At 49.0% G+C, this 23,748-nt stretch overlaps 2 protein-coding genes and 1 non-coding gene across 3 annotated transcripts; 1 reads left to right on the plus strand and 2 right to left on the minus strand.

Moving 5' to 3' along the window:
• Positions 1 to 3,407: 3,407 nt before the first annotated feature.
• Positions 3,408 to 3,481, plus strand: TRNAN-GUU (transfer RNA asparagine (anticodon GUU)). The gene has a single exon. It is a non-coding gene; the product is annotated as a tRNA-Asn (tRNA).
• A 2,741-nt stretch (positions 3,482 to 6,222) lies between these two features.
• Positions 6,223 to 15,847, minus strand: LOC144095223 (serine/threonine-protein kinase haspin-like). Its single transcript, XM_077629009.1, has 8 exons — positions 15,505 to 15,847; positions 14,587 to 14,630; positions 13,706 to 13,788; positions 11,734 to 11,892; positions 10,389 to 10,451; positions 9,175 to 9,332; positions 7,888 to 7,967; positions 6,223 to 6,498 (listed from the first exon to the last, which is right to left on the minus strand). The coding sequence occupies exons 1-8, from the start codon at positions 15,830 to 15,832 to the stop codon at positions 6,223 to 6,225; spliced, it is 1,191 nt and encodes a 396-aa protein (XP_077485135.1). The 5' UTR covers positions 15,833 to 15,847.
• Positions 15,848 to 19,398: 3,551 nt separating this feature from the next.
• Positions 19,399 to 22,715, minus strand: LOC144095224 (membrane metallo-endopeptidase-like 1). The gene is made up of 2 exons (XM_077629010.1): positions 22,707 to 22,715; positions 19,399 to 21,471 (listed from the first exon to the last, which is right to left on the minus strand). Exons 1-2 carry the CDS (start codon positions 22,713 to 22,715, stop codon positions 19,399 to 19,401), a joined length of 2,082 nt encoding a protein of 693 aa, XP_077485136.1.
• Between the last annotated feature and the right edge of the window lie 1,033 nt (positions 22,716 to 23,748).

The following is a 23,748-nucleotide window of genomic DNA, read 5'->3' on the forward strand; positions in this document are numbered from 1 at the left end:
ATACGTCAGCGTATAACGAAAATGAGTTTTTCAAGGTTTCTACAAACAATATAAGGGAGGGCATTGCATTGTCCTCACCCAATATTTCTTAATTCCCAAAACAGTGAAGGAGGTGGAGTACTCTAGCCATAGTTGCGGTCACCTGCTGCAGGGTTCCCCTCGCCATGAAGTGCAAAACGATATTGAAATTATTATAGACTTAGTCGAAAGGAAGTGCATAGATTGTCTACACACAAAAAGAAATTCGGATTGCTATGGATTTTGGTCTATGGGTAGTCTGTAGACTGTCTATGGACAAAAGGAGATTAAGGCTGTTATAGACTTAGGCTAAAATCGTCTATAGGCCATCTATAGACAAAAGGAAATTAAGGATATTGTAGACTTTAGTCTATATAGGCAAAACGAAATTAAGGCTTTATAGACTTAGGCTATAGATGGCCTATAGACGACAGGAAATTAAGGCGGCTATAGACTTGAGTTCATGGATAGTCTATAGACCGTCTATAGACTGAAATAAATTATTAAAGCGGTTGTAGATTTTAGTCTCTAAACAATATATTGTCTATAGACAAAAGTAAATTAAGGCGGTTATAGAGTTTAGCTTATAGAATGTCCATATACCATTTTAAAGGGGATGATAGTGAGCTAACAGTGCTTGCCTAGCAGGCGGCGAGAAGGTGGCACTTCCTGGTCAGCAGAGGAGTGTAAACAATCGGAAAAATGACTCAAATCACACAATTTCGTGGCCGATATCCAATAATGCCACCGTTTGATCATGCCACTGGCTTCCCTAGTTAATTTACAACAATGAATGAGTGTAACTCGTGCCAAGAATGCCAAGTATTCGTGCCAAGCATACTCACCTTCTGCGGTTAAAACCGAACTTCAAAAACTAAGGCGTACTTTTATCGTTTTTTTTTTCGGTTGGAACCGAAAATCCCAACCCCTAGATATAGCACCTTACAGCCGCATGCAACTCGTCCCGCCATGACACTGCCGGTTGCTCATCTTTCTACCCTTTAATGTGCGGATGTGAGACTAAACTACCTCTGGACACGCTGCTTGCTAGCTCTCTTCTGCGCCTTCTGAGTAAGCCCATGCACGACGTGATTGCCAGTGCCCACCACGCACTCCAACTAGCACGCTGCAGACTAGGAGCCTCGCTGGCCCCACAGCTGGTCGACTACGACCGCCGGCACTGCATTACCTCTCTCTTGCGTGGATCCCATAGCCCCATTGGGCTCTCCGCAAAACTTCTGTTCTGCTATGCTGGCCCGCACAGTTTGCTGCGCGAGGTCACCGCAGTCAACGACAACAACGCTCTGCCTTCCCGGGGACCAGCTCAGCCTGATATTGTGCATGTCTGGCGCATGAAGCCCTATAACTTGCGATAAACTGAAACGCCCTACCCTACACCGCGAGGAGTTTTTGCGGCGGGTTGAGAGGGGTTGTTCTCTAGTGCTCCCCGCCTTGATGTGGTCCTTGCCCCGTAACAATATGATGAATTTTGCAGCTGTGATCAGGAATCTAGAATTTTCAGAGGAGATGAAAGCAATGAATGGCGAGGCACACCTGTTTGCTTTAGATCTCCTCGTCTCACCTCTGTTTTGAAAACATTGGAAAATAAACGGGAGGACTGGTTTTTCAAGTATGGAGTGGAGGCTTTTACCAGTTCACAGCCCGTGGCAGTTTCAAAGGGACTCCGAGTAATTAAGAAAAGTAATTCCGCAGCTTCAGCGAGGTATCTCTCGCCCGGAGAAATGTTAAGTGTCATGGAATCAGTTTTTGCATGAATATAGAGCCAGCATTCTGAAGCCTAGAGAAGACATCGAGAAGCCTTGTTTTTTGCACAGTATATGTGCTTCAGCTTTAAGCTTACGGCCTCTTCCTTTTATAAATATGGTAACACTGAACCTGCTGTCCTGTTCTAATGTTTCCAGTCGTGACCATGACTGACCGTGGGATGAATGCAAAGCCTTTGTAGCGTTATCAGGGGCGACCGCATTCACTCTGCTAGTGCGAGGTGCTGTAAACTTTCATTGTGCTTGGTATATGTTTCTGACTGCAGCCTGTAACCTTTTGAACACGTAGGCACTGTCGCACTTCCACAGTTGATATAAACGGGTTGCAAAAATTGCAAGCCTTCAATATGTTGTAAAAATTATTTTACATTGCTGCTGAGTTTAGCCACGCTTTAGAGCAGTAACTAGGAGCAGAGATGGAGTCGTTTTGGCAGAGAAAAATTTAGAGGGCACTTAATTACATTATGTGTTGAGAATACGATAGCGTATTAACTCCGTTCGGCCTTCTTTCGACCTCGGTAACTGCTGCTCATCGCATAGGCTGAGCCTGATACAGCCGCCGATACTCTATCTTCAGCGACAAACTTCCGTAGTCGCTCTCTACGCTTGGGGGGATTTTCCACCACTGTAGACACATGTGGCGTTAATTCTGGCTCCATTCCAACCTGATACGCGGAGCTGTTTAGGCACGTCTGCACACATCCAGGCGCAACTGCCAACCAGCGCGACTGCCAACACACCTGCAAACTTGGCCTGTCACATGATCTCATGACGTCACACAACCCGGAGACCAATCAGCGCTCGGCCATGCCACCTGCCAGCGTACGTGCCAACTGGGCCATGTAGACGCGGTAGCGTGCCGTCACAGACTACGTCGACCAACCAGCGCTAAACCATGTCTCGTCATGTGACCCTCTGACGTCATAAATGTCTCGACCAATCAGCGAATTTTCTGATCATCCACGCCGTGCTTTTTCTGTGGCGAGGCTTCTAATGCTATGACATTATTATGCTCGCGCCAGCTGGATATACGGCTGTCCCGCATTAATCCGCATTACTACTGACTCATGGACCCACTCGCAGTGAGCGCGCAGTACCAATGTCTTCGCGATGCACTGGGCTGACACTTAACTACCGCCTTCAGTCACATGTTCCTTCACGCTATGGACGTGGCCGGATTCAATGTGCTTAGCGCCTATGGAGAAATTTGCACCTCTGAAGAAGCGTGTGAACCGAGCACTCGTGCGAAGTTGCCAGATTACATATTCCTGTTGAGCTGTCATCGGCGGCGGTGAGCATTCTCTTACGGGACACGAAACAGGCCCCTAATAGAGCTGACAGCAGCGCCGATGGTGAACGTGTAGTGTTATCTGTAAGCGTTGGCCACAACGGCCCACAGTACGTCTCAGCGTGAGGTTCGCCATTGTAGAGGCTAAGGTGAAACATGCCTATCTTTGCTGCTGTTTTTAAACGAAAAGCACGAACTTCTCTTGGCAATACGGAGTTTTTAACCATGACCTGCAATCCCACATGATAAATATAGCTGGCTCATTATATGAAGCAGCAAAATTATATGAGATGCCGTTTATTGCTCCTGGCCGGCTCGCCTCCGTGGCGCAATCGGCTAGCGCGTTCGGCTGTTAACCGAAAGGTTGGAGGTTCGAGCCCTCCCGGGGGCGAGTAGTTTTTTATCCTGGATCTCTTCTTTTTTTTTTAGCTTTGTGTTCACATGAAGCACGGCAATACATGGTTGGGGGAAAGTTACGCTAATGAAAGGCCCTAGCTACACCACACTCTTTCTCAATTTGTTAATTTTAACGCGATATTGATTTTTAACACAGTATTGAAATCTATTTCCGGTCTACGGCAGCGAAAACGACCCTCATGCTACAAGGCCCTTGCGCTCCTCTCTGGTTCGAGCCCTCCCGGGGGCGAGTAGTTTTTTATCCTGGATCTCTTCTTTTTTTTTTTTAGCTTTGTGTTCACATGAAGCACGGCAATACATGGTTGGGGGAAAGTTACGCTAATGAAAGGCCCTAGCTACACCACACTCTTTCTCAATTTGTTAATTTTCACGCGATATTGATTTTTAACACAGTATTGAAATCTATTTCCGGTCTACGGCAGCGAAAACGACCCTCATGCTACAAGGCCCTTGCGCTCCTCTCTGGTCGATATGATAAACACATTTAACATAACGCGCAAAGCCACCGATACCGCTTATTAGCCGTTTTTATCATACCGCAGACGTATTAGCGTAGACGTATACCGGCCCACTGCGCAGGCGACGTGACCCCGTCTGGCCGTACCCCCTACCCTTGCGCGTGCTCAGCCGGCGTCCCGTAAACCAGTCTTCGTTAATACCACTACGTTATAAGATTCTATCGTGTACAGCGCAGTCAGTACGCAAACGCTGATTGGTCCCCACGGCGCAGGCGTGCGCGCAGCCAGCTGGCACCTGGCGCCATCTAGCACCCTCAGGACGATCTGCGCATGCCCAGTGGTAAGGGGTGGCCGTGGCGGTACGTACGTGCTATGCTCAATGCTTCTAATAAATGACCAACGCGCACAGCTTCAAGCTGGACAGCGAAGCTTGTCCAGCTACCAGAGTTGTTCATGCACAGATAGGAAGCGTTATGAAGTCCTCCCAGCACTCTACAGAGCTCACTCGCAGTGTGCGTTTGGCTATCTAATTCAGTATCAAAACATCCAGTCTAACGGACTGGTTTTTCTGTGCGAAGCCCAAGGAGGCAATAGAGAAAAGAACGAATATCCGCGAGTCATTTCGCGCTTATTAAGTGTGAGGTGAAAGTAGCGCAGCCCTTTCGTCTTCAAGGATCTGGCAACGTGCACGCACAGTTTTCTCCGCGACGACACCGTCCGCAGGCCTTTCCAGTCACCTCACAGCGGCCCCTACCCAGTTCTTCGTCGCGACGACAAAGCGTTGACCCTGCGCGTTAACGGGAACGACGCCCGCGTCTCTATCGACGGGCTGAAGCCAGCCTACATCGATTCCGCCGAACCAGGAAATACCAGTGCACCCACAGGCGGCGTCCACGACCACCGACATCGCAGCCTGCTTCTGTCACCACACGCTATGGACGTCTGGTACGCTGCACAGATTTTTACAAGCTCTGAGGGCTCTCCACTCCGTGACGGGAAGGGGAGGGAGGTGATTTGGCGACACACTCTGCGCATATTTCCGCACAGCCTCCGCCTCATCATCCGGCCCAGCGTAACACGGCCACACGCTGGACTGCGTTACCGATAAAGCACAGCGCCACCGCTGCGTCACCCGAGGCATTCGTCACCGACGGTTGCTACAAAAACAGGCTGCCTGGCTGGAAGAGCGGCTTTCTTCCTTCCGCTACCGAGACGAGCGTAGCGTTGGTATGCTCGTCCGCTGCCATCGCTAATCGAATAAACAGTTATGTTTTTATGCTGGGATTCGTCGTTCAGCAGAAACGACACCCCACAACCGGTCCCTGAGAGGTAGTACGGCACGTCTCTAACGCGGTCCATGTCCAAATAAGCCATGCACCACCTGAAATTTGACCTTGAAGTGACCTTGGGCGAAATCGATAAAATTGAATGGTGGGTTTCTGATAGGTAGTGTGTCACGTCCCAAACGCGGCCCATGCCAAAATGTGGCATGCACCACCCTAAATTTTACATTGCAGTGACCTTGGCCGAATTTCATTGCCCGTGCATCTGGATGTGCTCGGGTGGAAGTCGGGCTTCACCTACTCTCAAAATAGAACTGGCCCCCCTCCAAAAATGCGGTTGACCCACCATAGAAAATTTGAAAATCGAGTCATCCACGTTCGCAACCGACCTGGGAGTCTCCTAGTATGGGATTGACCCACCCCGGAATTTTGATGGCCCACCGTGCTTTCGATTTCGTGCTTAGCAATGCTAAACAACCGGCGATTTTTTGTTGCTGTTCTCTCTTTTCGGGGTTCATTAATTACTTTCATCCTAGACTGATTGGCCCAATCGGTTCACCACAGGGTTGGCCACTGGAGTGCCTACTTTAAGATTAATTAATTGACTGATTTAAGAACTGATAGATAGATAGATAGATAGATAGATAGATAGATAGATAGATAGATAGATAGATAGATAGATAGATAGATAGATAGATAGATAGATAGATAGATAGATAGATAGATAGATAGATAGATAGATAGATAGATAGATAGATAGATAGATAGATAGATAGATAGATAGATAGATAGATAGATAGATAGATAGATAGATAGATAGATAGATAGATAGATAGATAGATAGATAGATAGATTGATTGATTGATTGATTGATTGATTGATTGATTGACTGGATGTATGATTGGTTGATTCCACTTGTGCATTGATGCCGTTTGAACCAGCACATGGGAGGAACTAGGAGCAATTTCACCCACTCATCTCTGGAGGCACAGGAGGGAATCGAGAGGAACCGTACCTGCGTCGAAGGCGAACGACATGGCACCGGCCAAGTGCGCCTTCAGGCCGGCGCAGTCCACGCTCAGAGGTACCCTGCCCATCAGGCGGTACTCAAGGCTCGCCGCGTCGGTCACGGCCACCAGCAGCTTGTCGCAGTCCACGCCCGTGAGCCGGAAACCCAGGGCGCGTTCGGCCACGGCAACGCTGCATGAGGCCTGCACAAACAGGCTGCGGCCCTGCACCGCGCTGCGGAGCTGCACACGGCAGCCAAGCAGCTCGTCAGCAGGCAGCAGCTATTCCGACGAAATACACGCTGATGTGCATCAACTGTTTGCTCCTCCTGTTTATCCACTCGTCGCGGCGAATCCAGTGGCTTTGCTATTCGGTCGAGGAGGTTGAGGTCACCAGTTAGAATACCGGCCACGTCGGCCGCATTCAAATGAGCCCGAAATGGAGAAATGTCCGTGTCCATCGCGATATCGGCGCGTACTAAATGGTTTATGGTTTATGGCGGTATAACGTCCCGAAGGGACTCAGGCGACGTGCACTGAGCAACCGCGGCGGTCAGCGCGTAGTAAAGAACCACAAGTTATGAACATTTATCCGGAAGTTCCACTACTATGGCTTTTTTCATGGCCATTGTGCAGCTTCCGCACGTAAAACCCGCATATACCTTTTATCTGCGCACGACAGTTGATGAAATGTGTTCACGTATCTGGGTCGCTTCCACGCCCTCGGTCGTTGCCTCACTCTGTATGAAAAGTTGCCGAGCTCACTACCATCGGTACCACACGGCAGCCAAGTCAGTGAAGTCAGCAAGGAGAAACAACATAAAGGCCAGCACCGTTAGTTAACATTTAGCTAAGGAGATGAGTGCTACAGATTCTATGCGGTCGTTGCAACCGTCTTTAAAATACACTGCTTCAACTGGCGGCCGGCCATGCGCATCGATATAATCGTGAACAGCGATACCTCGCCGTGAGTTGACGCTACTTGTCGATAAAAAAACAATTTTCTGCCATGACAACAAAGTTTTGTAAAATTTAGGAAGTAACAGCAGAAATTTTTGTACTGACAGAATTTTCTGCATTATATTGCGCTCTCTTGTTGTAGAGAAAAGAAATACAAGGATATACTACAGAAAAGTGCTACAGTACTATTGAAAAATGCCACAACGCTAAAGTCAAATCTGTTGTTACGACAGACGGACAAAAAACTTCTATTTGGGGCATGGTTATGTATTTTTCATTGGGCTGCTTCGCAAAAAGCTTGCAAATATGCGATTTCTGAATCGAGGGAAGCTGTGCTCAGTTGAGATAGACTTCTATTGAATTGTACCTCAGGCTATATTAAGCAATTATACTGGATTCTTATGTGCTAAGGAGTCACTGTGGGCTATGAGCCACGCCGTAGGATACCAGATAAATTTCGATACACCGAACTCCTTCAAAGGGCACCGAAACCGAATGCCTCGTAAACTGCAACTCTCGAATATTGTATAGGTTGCGCGTACTTTTGACGTGTGCACGTATGCAAGCACAAAAATAAAGTTGTGCACGGTGAGTGTCCAGAACTGTTAAGTGCTTGGACTTCCACGAAAGTGCGCACAGTTATAACGGACGCTCCCAGAGCATCCCACTCACCGTGATACGCGAGAGGGGCTTCCCGGCATAGTGCTGCTCGAACACAATGAAATGCCGAGTTAAGCAGCACTGATTCGTGCCTGGAAGGGAATAAAAGAACAGGCATAGGAAACATTGTAATTGCATGACTTCTAGACGAAGCAATAGTCAAGGTTTGATTAGAAACTATCAAGAAAAATCCGAACGGTCCGCACGAAATCTAAACACAGTGGTTGCCATTACTGTCGTCGCAGGCTTTTGTTGATGTGGCTGGCTGGTTATCCGTGGCAGCATGTGTGGAAAAAATTTCCTGCCAATAGTTGCAACTGAAACTTTAAGCCGCAGCTCCCGAAACGTGTCAACAAAAATTTTTCTAAGGTGAGGCGCCTAAGTGTAAAGGATACATAAATACACAAATACTGGTGTCGAGTTACTAAGCGATTAGCACAACGAGGTGCTATGCATAGGATAAAACTTGTAGGATAATGGGCCGTGGTATACAAGTGGCGTCCGGTATTACTAAGGTGACCACCTACAATAGTAAACGAAATCAGCTTTTTTGATGCCTGACTACATCAATCAAACCACATGCGAAAAAATTCTTGAGCTTCTAATTTCGCCTGCTTTTTAGCTTCTTGTTTAGGTAAAAAAGAGAGCTTTAACAATGAACCGCTTTTGGTCGCAAAGGAATTCTGTGTGGAGGTCACTCAAGATTTAAGCTGTATCGGACTAGACAACACTGAGCCTGCCTTTCTCCATGCGGATTCTATCCTAGAGCGCAGGTTTGGTGCGAGAAAACTCATTAATATTTATGAGTATATGTAACACATCCAGATGAGTGCGCGCGCACCATCTGACCAGCTCATGTCAGTAGCACAAATCGCACACTTTTCTACACGTTTTTGTCCCCCTCTCGACTTCCTCTGCACCCAAGCTGCCGGGCAAGATCGAGCTCCCGGTCATAATGCGACCGACATGCCAAGCGAGAGGTCACACTCTAAACAGAAAGGAGTAAAAAGGGAGTAAACTGCCCTCTAGCGCACTCCCTTCGAGAGGAAGACGTGTGGAAAAGTGTGCGTTTTGTGCCGCCGACATGAGCTGGTCAGATAGTGCTCGCGCACTCCTCTCTATGAGTTACATATACTTTTAAAGATTAATGAGTTTTCTCGCACCAAACCTGCGCTCTTTTATAATATTGTGTACGCTAGAGGACAGTTTAGTCCCTTTTTACTCTCATATAGGCGTATTCGTGTTTAGAGTGCGCACTCGCAAGGTGTGCAGCGTGGAGGACACGAGTGAGATGTGTACCCTTCCATCGGCGGAAGGCCGCGAGCAAATCGGAGGCTTCTGGGCTGCCCGCGGCAGCCATCTCGGAGGCAAGGCTCGTGGCCGGAGACTCCTTGGATCCGAGACCACGGTCGCTACGCAGCAGCCACTCCGGGAACTGGTCGAACACGCACGCGATCCTGCACGACCAAGCAAAACAGCTGCAGCACGGCACGGCAGAATACAGAAAGCGACCGGAGGTTGCTGGAGGAGGAGGATGGGAAAGTAAGAAGCCCGCGAGCAAGGGCGCTGCTTAACGTGGACAGTGATAGCAGCCGCAGGTTCAGGCTGACACTAACCGGGAACGGCTCGTGTTCAGGCTACTCGGCAGATCGATAGAAGCATTTTGAAGCGTGCGATCCATAGTGACGACTAAACGCAGGTTATGAAGCGATAATGAGGACAACGTGGTTAGGCACACACTCCCAACTGGAGGTTTATTCTCCTCTCGAAAGAAAAGGAAGCAACAAAAAATACGTAAGCACCGTTAGATACTGATAGTAAACGCGCACTGAGCGAAAAGTGATGACTGAATATAGAACTAGATTACCACAGTGCTTCGTGCTGAACAAACCGGAGCACGCGCAGTTTCTTCCCGTGTGTGTCTACGCGTCTTGAAATTTATATGCCTGAAATAAAAGCTGTAATCTTTTTTTTTTGCTCATAGTTACAGAAAGGACGTTGACGCAATCTCTCACCAAACCTGACCTCAATCTGAAAGCTTCGACAATTTCTCTTCTTAGTGTGTTACGTGATTTGACCAAAATAGTGCTTTCTTTGGATCTGTCCATGCCAAACCGTGAGCAGTGGGCAGCAACGTTTCTCTGTGCTTGCAAAGCTTCGGGTGCGTCTCGGTGCTCGTTTAGTTGATCGCTACGGCATGACCCTGCTTAAACCACGTTTGACTTCCCGCAAGAAAGGGGGATCTTGTAGGCCACGCCCACAAAACAGTCCACTAGTCTCGTCTCGCACTGGACTCCCTCTGCCACTTTACTGGCTTCCCTGTACGACTGCAGGCCTGATTATCTCTGTACTTATCAGAAGTCTCGCAAGCTTGCCAGTCAAAAACAAGATGCTAAGGCAGACAGACATTGGGGCAAACTGTAAAAGAAATAGTCGCAAGCTTCTTCTGGGCACTTGCTGGAACAGGGGACAAGTAACGAGGTGCAACTAGAAAACGAGGAAGGCTCTCTAACCGTTCGACCTCGATGAAGTTGGGGGTCCTGTAGCGGGTCCCGTGCCTCAGCGAGCTCAGCTGACTGAAAAAAATAGAAGTAATGTCAAGAGCTTGGAGTGAAGATTATACCATCAGCCATATCAATAGCGGAGGATCAGCTTTACAGGAATTCAGCACTCGCTGCAGGAAGATTTGGAGAAACAGCGATTACAATGCAGAACGCTAGGTCATAATCATACAACAAGGACTTGCTAAAGCGCATACCTGCGTTTGACAGCATTGTTTCTTACGGGTTCATGCTATATATCGAACACTTGAGAGGCTTTTCCCGCTGAATTCAGCCATTCTCAATAGACGCAAAATGGAGCATTCAAAGAACAATTATCTCTGTTCCACCTCGTTGGATGATGCTCGAAAGGAATTACGCCGGGTAACTTCAGTTACTTGCGACGCCCACCATGTGATTTTCCAAGCCAAAGTGCATTGTACGCCGTTTTCCTTCTCAATGTTACTAGTTCATTTAGTACCTTATAGGACCAATATGAAACGCCGACTAACGACTAGACTAGCGAATATAAATGTTTGCACTGATTGAGTAACTTGGTCACTCAATCAGGCGGAGCACGAGCATGCTGCAACAGCACGGAACATTCAGCTATAAGCGCGTGGTGAAATCATCAACATGGGCGAGGACTGCTCAGCCAGGTGTGGCAATTGAACGTATGATGTGTGTACCAAACGATCGTTTGAATCCGCTATGTATCCCCCAAGGCTAGCGCTCTCAGGGATATTGTGGCTCAGCCCAATTACTTACTTCTCACTTACTCATGAGTGTGAAATATTTAATGCGGCCAAGCATGCAAGGAGGACGCGGTAAGACACCCGGGGCAGAAATTCCGCAAAACATGCTCCTCCATTACACATCTGAAGCTCCATTCATATACATATATGGTGTTCAGCCAGCTTATGCGTTTCTTTTTTCTTGTTATGTCCTGAAACTGAACCACCTACAGTCTTACTCCAACAAAGGAGGTGTTTTTGAGCCAGTGACCTTTAGAACTAGAGAAGATGAGTTGATGCGAACTTCATTTATAGGCATGCATCAAGAATCATATTTGCGGATTTTAAAACTTCCACATGTCGTAAACACGCTTTTTAATGTGCAGTAACATACGTAGGATTTTGTTCATCTGTTCTAATAAATATAGTAATATACCGCTGTGCTCAAGCCTAGGACCACTCTGGATGTGCCTTGAGTAACCGGGTTTTTATCTTGGAGAACCGAGTTATATCCTGCACAGCAAGTTTCTGCGGTTAGAGTGCACGCTGGTTGCTTTAGGTTAAAAAAATCTTCGTCCGCTCACAAGCAGCCCTCGATGGCAGCGGCGATGGCGCCCACTTGCTGCTCGGAGAACTCCCCGATGATGGGAATGATCTTGAGCACGGTCCTCCTCACCAGGGAGGCCACTTGGAAGACCTCGCTGTGGCGGCCGTGAGCGAGCCACTTGGAACGCTCCTGGCTCCTGCGTTGCCAGACAGGGGAATCGGTATTGCACGCATTCCTTCCACACGAAAATGAACAATGTGTAGCCATAAAATGCGGAACGATGGAGGTCACAACGCAAAAAAAAATTATTGCCAGCCTTGTAGCAGCTATCTCCTAGCTCGCAACTACGCCGAAAAAGAAAAACGAGACGGTTCCTCTGTGGCAATACTGAAACGGTAGTATTCTTTTACTTTTCGTTAACCCAGGCTGCGTTGTGGCGCGCCTTTGTTAAGGCTCATGTTTTTGTTGCGATATGGTTTGTAGGGTTTAACGACATTCCAAAAAGTTCACGTGGGCTATGAAGGACGAGATGGTGGAGGGCTCTGGAGTAACCTCGACCACCTCGGGGTTCATCAAAGCGTGGTGACATCGCATCGAACGCGGTGCGTTCGATATACCTCGATTGTCGCAGCCGAATGTAACAAAGCCCCTAAGCCACCACGAGGTGTCATACTTTTAGACAGCCTTGACCCCTTGAGCTATTTCTAGCCGTTAGTACTAGCCGATATCTTTCTATGGTCGCTTGGGTGACACCTGGCGTACCCTTTCGCAGACATCGACACGCATGTTGGCATCACATACTTTTTCATTACAAATCGTCGTCCATATTAATTGGTTACGCTATTAGGAACCCCAATTGACTGTGTTCGTGTAATGGAAACCGCCTACTGTGCGATGCGAGGTGCTCGTGCATAGCCTCCATTTATAACCCCCTGAACGAACGTTCATTTGGGCAGTTGTGACGAGCTCGGTTCTCGATTCGGAGGACATCAGCTCGATTCGGCTTGACCCCCTCGTTTCGTTTCAGCGAAACTGCTTTTCTACGTCACCACCCCCTCTGAACCAATCAGGATTTTCCAGTCACGCCAACGCCGGGTTTTCCGCCAAACAAGACCTCTGACGCTATCGCGATAAAACTGAGGGCAGAGCAGCGACAGCGGAAGAAAAAATGCTAGACGTAACGTTAAGAGACAGGAAGAGAGCATAGTTAGCGAACAATCGCGAGTTAATGACGTCCTAGATAGATGACATCAAGAAGAGGAAATGGGCTTGGGCGGGGCATGTAATGTGACGGCAAGACAACTGATGGTCTCTTAAGGTAACGAAGCGAATTCGCAGATAAGGCAAACGCAGAAGGGGGTGTCAATTAAGAATCAGGTCGATGGATAAGACCGGGAAGTTTGCGGGCACAAAGGCGCCGCAGCTGGCACAGGACAGGGTTAACTGGAGGTTAGTGGGAGAGGCTTTTGTCCTACAGCGGACGCAGTTATGCTGGTGATGTCGGAGACTAAAGTGTTCCCATGGGTATGGCTGCGTGCGCTCTCAGTAGCCCAAGGCTTTGGTTTATCGCGCAAAGTCAAAACTCCGCAGCGGTGCAGCGCCAAGGGAAATCACATTTTGGAAAATTTTGAAATTGATATGATTGTCACTAAAGTTCAGCTGCGACGCGCTCACTACGTAAATTAAGGCGCCCAACTAGAATAGTTGAAAAACGAACTCTTTTTTTCCCTTTATTAAAGCTTCTCACCGAATGCCGGCGCCCGCCATTTCTGCCAAAGTTATCTTGAAGACACCACCTTGAACATCAGTCAAGATTCTTAAAAACTATTCAAAGTATTCGCTGAAACATATACTACTTTTAGGTACCGCGTGATATTGCCAGCAGAGACCGTTTTGCTTCGGTTCTCCGCCCACCTGTAGCGGGAGGCTTATTGAAGGCCCCCAAAACTCTACATAATGTTCAAATTTCAGCAACTGCTTCCACACGCTACATTTAATAAGCAGCTCACCCGTTGGGCAGGAAGGCGAGGAAGGTGAGCGGCGCGCACGGGTTGCACAGGTCCAGCAGCCGACCAGGGAACACTACGATGGGCTGCCAGGACGTACAACGCGAATTAGATAACAGTGCAGCAAGTTAGAAAAAAATCCATCAATTTCACGTTTCTTCTAGCTTTTACCGAAGGTTTTCAGAAGAAAAAAAATTAGCCAACAGCACAGTTTTCGTGTAGTTAATTGTAGCGGCTTGATAGAACGTACAACTTGGACGAAAAGTATACAATAAATACAGTTTGTCATGCCGCAGTGCCGCTGAACAAAATAGGATTTCGTATGTTTCACAGAAGTGGCCGGAACGACCACAAACAACAAAACATTTTTGAAGGATCTTGTGCAACTCATCATTAAAGAGAGGCTTCCATAGAATTGCACAGGTGCACCATTACGCATAGATGTCGCCACTATGCGACTCGGCGTGGCGATAGTGGGGAGGCATTCAAAATCACTAGGTGGGGTAACACTGGTATTTGTCTTCAGCATAGGGGTCCCAAATTGTGGACGCAAGAGATGACAGCATCGACTACAAAAAAGCTGTATGTTATTCACGTAATTTTCTGTTTTGAACAAAGGAATACCACTCGAAGCTTCGTATTATGACCATTACACAATGATGCACACACATAGCCTATGTATCAGGAAATACAGCCAACAAAACTCATGAACCGGCGACTGAGCTCACTAGGCCAGCAGCGGGTATTGCTTTTACACGGGCTTGAGTCTGGTAATTTAGTGAACCCTCCATTTCTCGTATGCCCCGCCGCCACACCGCATGCGCATTTTGAGGTATACACGCTGATTCGCTTCGAACGCACTGCATAAACTTTGTTGCACTTACTCGCTTCACAGCTTGTTTGGTATCGGTGGCGACCAGGTAAGGGTCTGAAAACACTATAAGAGAGCAATGAATAACTTTTAACCCACCTGCAAACTCTACAGACCAACCACATATTTCCTTCGTTAGCGTCACGCCAGAACACTTTGGTGCAACAACGCATGGCATGAGCTGTTCTGTTAAAAGGCTACACGGAATCGCACGAACACTTCAAATTGTGTTCCCCTAGAAATCCGCTCCTGTTGCTTGTGTAAACTGACTACGGAAGGTAGTTAACTGAAACAGCACATCTTCAATGTGTGGCAAGGAATGCTACGAAAGGGGATGACCACGTGAAGTCAAGTTCTCAGCGTTACTAGGTGTATGAGATTTAAAACTCCAAACAAGCCATGGCGTTCAGGACGCTGAGCGCCGTCAGAAAACAGGCGGAAAGAGACGCTGCGTAACACCGAGTAAACTTTCACCTAACAAATTCAATGTAAGCCTGTTCCTTACATGTCTAGTTAACTGTGAGAAAAAACTGACAAGGTTACCACAGGTTAACGCGCGATTCAGCTGTTAATGTATATTATACTTTACGATATGTTGTGGTGGAGAATATCAGACCAACTTCACTTCTGTATAGCCCTAGGGCGCACTTTTTAGTTTTCCTCACATAGTCGAGCTACATTCCTTCACTCTTGTCATAGCCTCCCTTCTCCTGCCGCATTACCGTGGTGCGTCTTCCAACGCTCTCGACATGCCCTCCTCCTCTCGCCGTAACCTGCTTCCACGATGACCCTCCCCCTCCTTCTAGGGTAACTACCCTTAGGATGATTAGACTGAAGATAAAGTATAAGTTTAAAAGTAAACTTAACTACAGGGAGCGAGGCGTTAAGAGCGCGCATCGCTAATGAACACTATGAGCGCGTGCACTCGTACCGTCCTGAAGCGGCCAGCCAGGTGATCGCGGTCCTTCGCTGACCTCAGACGGAGTGCCACGCACCGAATGTAGCAAGCGTTCATTGAGTTCCTTCCTAGGCGTCGCTGTGTCCACCTCGTCATCGGACGACGCAGCTGCAGCCGCCTGCTCGCCCTCATCGTCGCTAGCACTGCCGTGCTTCTCCAGCACCACCGAGTCCTCGTCTGCCAGGAGCGGTTGTCGGTCGAGCAGCGGGTACGACTCGCTGAACCGCCTCCGAGACTCGTCTTCCGCGCAGCTCGATCGGCGCTGGCCGCCGTACACGGTCACTAGTGTGAACACGAGCATCAAGCCCGCCAGCAGCAACGAGCACACGATGTAGATGAGCAGCTGGAATTATGTCGTGCGACATAGCATGAGAAAACAGTACTGTGGGAACACCTGAATGTGGTAAAACCAGCCCCCTGTGCCCCTTAGACACTTACCAGTGTAAACAATAGCCAGTGTCCCACACTAAAATACAAGGAGAATTTAAGTCAACGTCTATTACGTCCAGGCGTCCGCATATGCGAGGCGTGCGCTGGCTCATTCAGGTGCGGCGATTGATTCACGTGGCATGCAAGCTATTTTTCGTGTTGAATATTCGACAATCAAGCCATGGCCTTTTTTCCCCTTCAAATCGTCAACTGTGCCGCGTCGCCCATAATCATTATCGTCATGGCCAAGTTAAGAAATGCAAGCTGCCACTAGATGGTCCCAACTTCGTATACATCTAATAACGGGTTCTCTTGCGCAGACCAGCAAGGGTTCGTACCTGGTGGGCGTGAATAAATTGACGCATAAACCCCGGTGCGTCCCTTTCTGCTGCTCGACCCGCGGCGATCGCAGGGACCCCGTCCAGAGAAAGGCTGCCTCCACGAAGGACCTCCATCCTGGATTTGGCCTGCCGAAGTCCGGGCAGCGGGATCATACGGCCGCTGGTGTTGCCGTCTACGAGCGCGTGGAGATCGTGCTCCGGTTGAGGTCTCTGCTCTTCCAGTGCCCGGTAGCTGAAGTTCTCTTCCAGACCTGAGACTCGGGTCATGGTCTCTGGTGGAGCCAGGGCCGCCTGACGATGAGGCAGCGTGGTGGCAATGCTGAGGCGGGAAGCCACCAGCAGGGAAAGCAAAGTCACTGCTGTTGCGGCAGAGTCCATCTTGCCCAGGAATGCAACCGGCCGAAAAGGGAACGGCTTTTTAGGGATGACTGAAGGTTGGTTAGTCGGGCCTGAACGCAATGGAACGTCCAGGAACGTCCAGAAGCAGCTGCTACGCTCGTGACAATAGCAGCATGTGCGGAGTAGCGCGTGGTTTCTTCTTCTTCTTCTTCTTCTTCTTCTTCTTCTTCTTCTTCTTCTTCTTCTTCTTCTTCTTCTTCTTCTTCTTCTTCTTCTTCTTCTTCTTCTTCTTCTTCTTCTTCTTCTTCTTCTTCTTCTTCTTCTTCTTCTTCTTCTTCTTTTCTTCTTCTTCTTTTCTTTTTCTTCTTCTTCTTCTTCTTCTTCTTCTTCTTCTTCTTCTTCTTCTTCTTCTTCTTCTTCTTCTTCTTCTTCTTCTTCTTCTTCTTCTTCTTCTTCTTCTTCTTCTTCTTCTTCTTCTTCTTCTTCTTCTTCCTTTCTCTTCTTCTTCTTCTTCTTCTTCTTTTCCTTCTTTTCCTTCTTCTTTCTCTTTTTTCTTCTTTTTTCTTTTCTTCTTCTTCTTCTTATTTTCTTTCTCTTTTCTTTTTCTTTTACTTCTTCTTCTTAGTAAGCATGGCACGTACCCACGCAGGGGGATTGGCCAAAGTTCAGTAGATAATCCCAATGAGGTATTTGCGCGGGGAAAAATAGGCGTGAGAAGACTAAATCAATTTGCTTCGGCGCCTGTATCTACCTCTACGCCCTTGCACAGTGCGTAGCAGTAATAACCGTGGAAGCACGGGTGTATTTAAGGGGCGGGAAGAGGGTGCCCTCCCTCAGCGAAAAAATTTCTATCAGAAATCCAAGAAAAACTCCTTTATTTTAATTCTGTTTAATTTCATTTACTTTGGCCCGTTTACAGGAGAATGGAGGGGGCCAAGATAGCCGCTATTTCGCGGCTCGAGTGGTCACCGCCCCCCTTTCGACATTAGGAAACCGATGGAATAGACCACTTTGAGAAAAAAACAACATAAAACAACATGGTTGCAGCGTACCAGAGCGTTTTAAAAGATACATTTCACAAGAGAGATGAGCTCCGATTGTGTCAAGGTTCGGAAGTGAATTCCTGCTTCTAAAGAAGAATCTAATAGACACGACAAGGTGTTTGAGATCATTTAATGATCATAATTTGTTCAAGGAAGACCGGTGTACCATCTTTCACGAGTGCATGTATCATATTTCTGTCTATCCTGTTTTATGTTGGCTATATTTCTTAAGTTGTCGATATATTCTTGAGAACCTAAGAAATGCACTGTGCGCCGAATCATCCCCCCAAGAGCCACAGCTAAATCCGCCCCTGTGTAGGAGCTTTTCGCCAGGCAAGTGGTCGCTGCTTGTAGACCTGAAGGCAGACGGTCATACTAATGGTGTGGCAGACAAGTGAAGCCTAATTTGGATGAACGTGAACACACATGCAGATAAGATGAAATTGGGGGCGCGGCTTGCTGCCGGAGGCCCAGACCTGGAACTAAATATAATTTTTTTTCTCTACCTTCACCTAGAGCAGTCAGCAGAGCAGTGATTAAGCAATTTTATTCATATTTAAGTAGGTTTTTCCGTAGTTCACTGCGCCAAACTGATGGCGTAGCAGGCAGTTTCCAAAGCAGGAAATAAACCCGCACTTCTCTCGTTTTTCGACGTAGCAGGTGTCGACGTGGTTTTTCTATCGATCCCTGCTCAGACTCTAGAACTCGCAATGTTTTCATCTTTGTGGGACTTCTGGCTAGCGTAGCATTTCGTTTGGCGAAGAACACTGGGGAGAAACCAACAGTAAACCACTTGAGCGGAGCATGTGCAAAATGAGTTAGTAATGCACCTGATGACGAGACGGCAAAACAGAGGTCCGAATAGAATTCGCAATGAAGTTATTGAAGGTGCGTTTGCCTGCAGGATTAGGTCCCGCCGAGTCTGGAATAACTTCATTTGAGACGTTGAATGTGCGCCGTACCACTCGAGAAGAAGGCTTCCCGGCTAGGCGCACGACAGCAGGAGACGTTGAGTTACCATGAAAAAAAAAAGGAAAATAATGCCAATTTTGAGAGGAACTCCCCGCATGTTCAGTGCGGTTGATGACGGAGTAAGGCATAATGACGGGGGGGGGGGAGCAATAAGGATTGTTCGAAGGCGGCGCAGGCAGTCTTCCTCTAGCTAAGTGCCAGCGGCATCATGAGCAGTCGGTTCCCGGCCCTTTGTGCATGATGTCCGGGCGTCCAGCGAATGCGTACCGAGACCTGGGAGGTCTCCTGCGGGTAGTGGCTGTGTTGTTTGATGCGATATACCAGTTAGATCTCGTAAGAACGAGCTTTGGGCGACTTAGATGCCTCTTGACTGTCCGTGTAGATGTGGATGGTAGTACCCGGCTGTGTGCTGCGGAGGCGGAGGGCCTCACCGATGGATGTTAGCTCATGTTCAGTGGCAGGCCAGTAAGTGCGGTCACTGTGGCTAGTGACGCAGTGGCGAGCTCTGCTCATAGCAGGCTGTAGCCGCAAGCGCGTTGTGTCGCCGTCTTGGCATAGGGCAGCGGCGGTATAAATGCGTAGACCGGTGTATTAAGCAACTGACTATTAACCAACTAACTAAATACAAACAATGTATATTACCTTCGCCCCTATATACCGCTTGCAACACATTTCATAAGGTAACCACCGTTTATTATTCGCGTCGTCACACTTGAACTAGCACGTTAAATAGGTCATAAGCTTTACCAGAATGAGCATCGCGGTGACTGCATCATGCTAGAATTTCCGCGGCAGCCGAAGGCGTCCTTAAAGGCCTTCATGTTCTTGAGCGGAATCACGCAACGATCCCTCCAGGGCGCGTAATTCGCGAACGTAACGTTTTTCAGAGTGGCGCACCACTTGAGGCAGGTGGAAACGAAGAAGAGCCTCTGCACGCTTTGCTGGAGTCCTGTCCCCATCCACTGTTCCTCCTTCGCCCGTAGCCCCACGTAGGCGGCGTACGCCGATACCACTCCCGCGAAGTCCGCCATGTTCTCCGAGTCTGCGACGTCCCGCGTCGAGCCGTGCGAGCGTCGCAGGCACGTCAGCTTGTCGTTTAAGAGCAGCCTGGACGACTTGGACCACCAGTCGCGCGGCTTGCCACGGCTGTCCCACATGCTGCCCTGAACGCCGAATACGTGCGTCATGTCGTGTCCGATGACGGAACCCAGACCCCCGTAGTTGTAGGCCATGGGCGCGCCCGGCACGAACACCGGGGGTCGCAGGATGGTCGCGGGCAGTATCAACTTGTTGCGCATCGGAATGTAGGCGGCGTTTGTGGCGCGCAAGGAAAACTTGAAGCTGCTGCTATTCCTCACCTCCCATTCGATGCTGAGCTTCATCGCTGACAACCACGGCGTGAGAAAGCGGCCTGAAACGTCTGGGTACCGCGCGTACGCCTCATTTAGCTCCTCGTCATTGCCGAAGAACCTCGGGTAGCCTATGTGAGCTCGGAGCGTGCGCATCTTGTCGAGAGCTGCAGACCTGGTTGCATTGTCCAGCCAATCAGCATGAAGAATCGCATAGGTGACAGATCGTCGCATGTGCATCAGCATTGTCTTTGCGGATACAACGGTGCTGTCAGGAACAGCTTTGAACAAGTAGTGTGATAGCAGTGGCACCTCCATAGCTCTCACTGTGTATCTAAGACAGAGTAACTGAAAATACTGCACACGCTTCGCCAAGTGGGGCGACGACAAGGGAGCCAGGGTACGCAGAAGCTCCCACGCCGTCAGCAGGCTTGTGCCTACCTCGCCGAGATTCGAGTGAACGTCGTCGAAATATGCCACAGCGCTGACGCTGATTTGAACCTTGTGATGCTTCTGATAGAGGCCGTCGCTATGTCTCGAAATGAGAGTTGCCCAGCGGCCGGGCTTCACGCTGGGTGTACGGATACCTATGTCACCGACAGTCGAGAAAACCATACTGCCTGCTTTTTCTAAGGTTTCCTTCGTCAGGAGGCTTATGGCTGTGTTCTCAGTCGCGGCTATATCTATGGCTATTCTCAAGGCTTCTTCGCTGTGTTGAACAAGGCCCAGTGCGTCCAGATGTGACGGGTAGAAGGCCATCAAAAGTTCCGACTCTCTCTGACGGAACCAGGACAGCTGGTCGACATTAAGCGCAACTTTGATCTCCCTCATACCTTTGTCGAGCTGCGAGTCCTCCAGTGACAAGCCGAGCAGAGTGAGAAGATTGTACTTGAAGAACAACAGCAGAACCTTGTCGAGAGCCTCTACCTCCGGGCGAAGGGGCAGGGCGAGGCCGACGCTTTTGATGAACTGCCTCAGGGCCGTCGAGTCGTCGACGCCTCCATCGCGCGCCTTCAGGCAGTTGTGGTACAAGGCGGCAGCCTTCTGCGCAGCACTCTGCCCTTGCTCCGGATACTGGACAGATGACAGGATGTTGAGTAGTTGGTCGTACATCTCGTCTTGCATCTGCGCGATCGTGTGTCCAGAAGGGTGCTTGTAAGCACCGCAGGTGAATGCGTAAAAATTGTGACATGGCTCAGCCGAGGTATCAACGAAGGAGGTAATAGCGCTCCAGGTGCTGGATTCGTGACTCGTTCCTTCGCTTGCAGTGGTTGAGGCGGCCTGGCTGCCACTCGTAGTGGGCTCTGAACTCGTTTTGGTGTCCTCGCTTTCACTAGGAGCTACGGGGACGAGCAGAGAGGCGGCGACCATACCGGTGATCAAGCCGATGAGGATACCGCCAAAGAGGCTCTTCTTAATGTGGCCGGCGTCAACTGACTTCTGTTCCGATGAGCTGTCTTTGGGGCCCTGTGCAAGATTAAGAACGCTTGTGAGTATGCAAAGAGTACCGGCTATGTCGCGAGCACTTACCGCGGTCTGCGCGATACATATTGTAGTGTTCTCTTTTTAACGGCGCTTGTACTGGTCAGAGTCGACGTCGATTTTAGTGGGGAGCCGTGGCACAGCGTCCATTGTAAAGCAACAGGTTTAATTTCGTCGCCAAACTAAGGCAGGCGTTTACACGGTGCGCCTGTAGCGCTGCATACTAAACCCATCAAAACACACTATGCCCCACTTTCGCCATTTAATGCTCTTAGCGAAATGTGGAATGTCATATTAGAGTAAATTCACGAAGCGAACCAATCGGGCCAGTGGTAAGCCAATACATTTCCAACATACACTTTGTACCAATGTTTTTAGAGGCATCAATTTGGAATTTTGAGATTCTAGATTTCTGAATCATCGTCTAGCGGGAAATTATGCGCCTTGTTTTCTGTTTCGGAGTCGGAAAACGGGCCTTGTTGACCGGTGCCAAATGGGAGCGATTATGTTGCCTGATACGTTCAGACTGAGTGCTGGGTTACAGCTCTCACAGACCTTTCAGGTTACTTCTGTACACATGCTTCAATTTGAGATATGATTACATTAACTAGAGAACCAAGGTTTGAACTTTGCTGTTGAGGTAGATTATGCCTGCCTGGAACCACGGAAGGTAAAAGGCCGAGCCCGGTCCTTCGAGCTGGATTGCAGCAAGGCGCCTGGCAAGTTTACGGCGCGAAAAAAAGGAAAAAATTCGGCATTCGCTCCTTACCACCTCCAAGATTTCGGACATCACTTGCGATTCTTCTTCTTTGTCTTTGTGTTAGTCTGAATGGCATGTGCACTGCTCGTTATACTGATGACGATTATGCTTATACAACTGATACAATTAGATGAAGAGGCTAATTTTCCTGTGCGCTATAGACTGCGTGAAGATTCGGCGTATATGGGTGAATTTAGAAGCGCGCCACACTGCCCATAAAATTTTTTGATCGGCAGCTTTCGGACTAAACTCGCAAGGCGCGCAAGCTGGAGCAGCCTAGTGGGCAATTTCGTGTTCCCACGATAAGAAAACTGCAATGCGTTGCTCGGGGCCCCACCTGCGAGCAAAATGAGGAGAAACGCTCCGTAACGAGCACGCTTTCTGCGCCCAGGTCGGGTACAGGCGAAAAAGCAGCCAAACCAAGGTGCGCACCAGCTATCGTCCGCACCCGTAAACGTACCGAGAGCATTATCTCGCACCCGATTACTATCGCTTCGTGCCGCCGGCGACAGTCCAAGCCACGCTTTCCGACATTTGTGCTGAGTCTGTGAGCGCCTGTACTTATTTTAAGGATCGAATTCCACGTAATGTTGATGGCGACGGCCTTGGGAAGAAGAAAACTTTAATAAATTGAAGCTCTAATTCCGGGGCAGGGTTCTAATGTATGGTGGCGACATGCTGCCCGAGTTCTACATCCTGGCGCACTATTGGCGCGCATGTTGGGTGCCAGAGCGGACGAGTTCATCAGTTACGCCTCTAAGGAAGAACACGTGGCCTTGCGCATCCCGCGTTTTGCGTACGATGTCGCAGCTCACGATAGCCCTGCAAATGGAGGCACCCCGGTCTGTGATGACGCGGGTCAACTTTTCGCACGCATTTCAGACTTCATTCTGGACGTAGTCTAAACAGAACCGGTTTCACAAAGCCCACTAGGCACTCGCGCGTTTAACGGAAGCAGCCAAGCACCATCTTTCGCGGCGTCGTCTTCACGATAGCCATGATTGGCAACAGACTTGGTAGCAAAAACTTTCCGCCGTAAGATTTTTGCTTTCAGCTAAAAGAAACAGAGGCGCCACTAAAGAGTTTCGAGAGGTGCAGAGCGAATCGCAACAAGTTCAGCGCTGAGAAGGTGCTGGTTGGTTCATGGTTTTGCTTTGTGTTTAGCTTGTGTTTATTTTAACACGAGACGTGATCGGCAGCGGCGATGGGGAACCTGCGCTGCCAAGGTGGCACTGCAATTGGTCCATTCGGCGACTCAAAACTCCTTTGTCAGCCGCTTGGGCCGCTGCAAACGCGAGAACGCATTCTGCGCGATTAGATACCCGCGTTTGACTGGCAGCATTCATTGCCTAGCTTCTCTCAGGTAGCCCAGATAGCTGACGTACGGCACGTGCGCCTTCGAGAGAGCGCGGAGGTTCACGCCAACAAGCGCCTGAAGGTGGCGCGGAAAAGTACTAAGAGTACTACCCAAAACTGCTCGCTCTTCTCGCTAGGCAGTGTGT

Source organism: Amblyomma americanum, chromosome 6, assembly GCF_052857255.1.
Source record: "Amblyomma americanum isolate KBUSLIRL-KWMA chromosome 6, ASM5285725v1, whole genome shotgun sequence".
NCBI classification, from domain to species: Eukaryota; Metazoa; Arthropoda; class Arachnida; order Ixodida; family Ixodidae; genus Amblyomma; species Amblyomma americanum.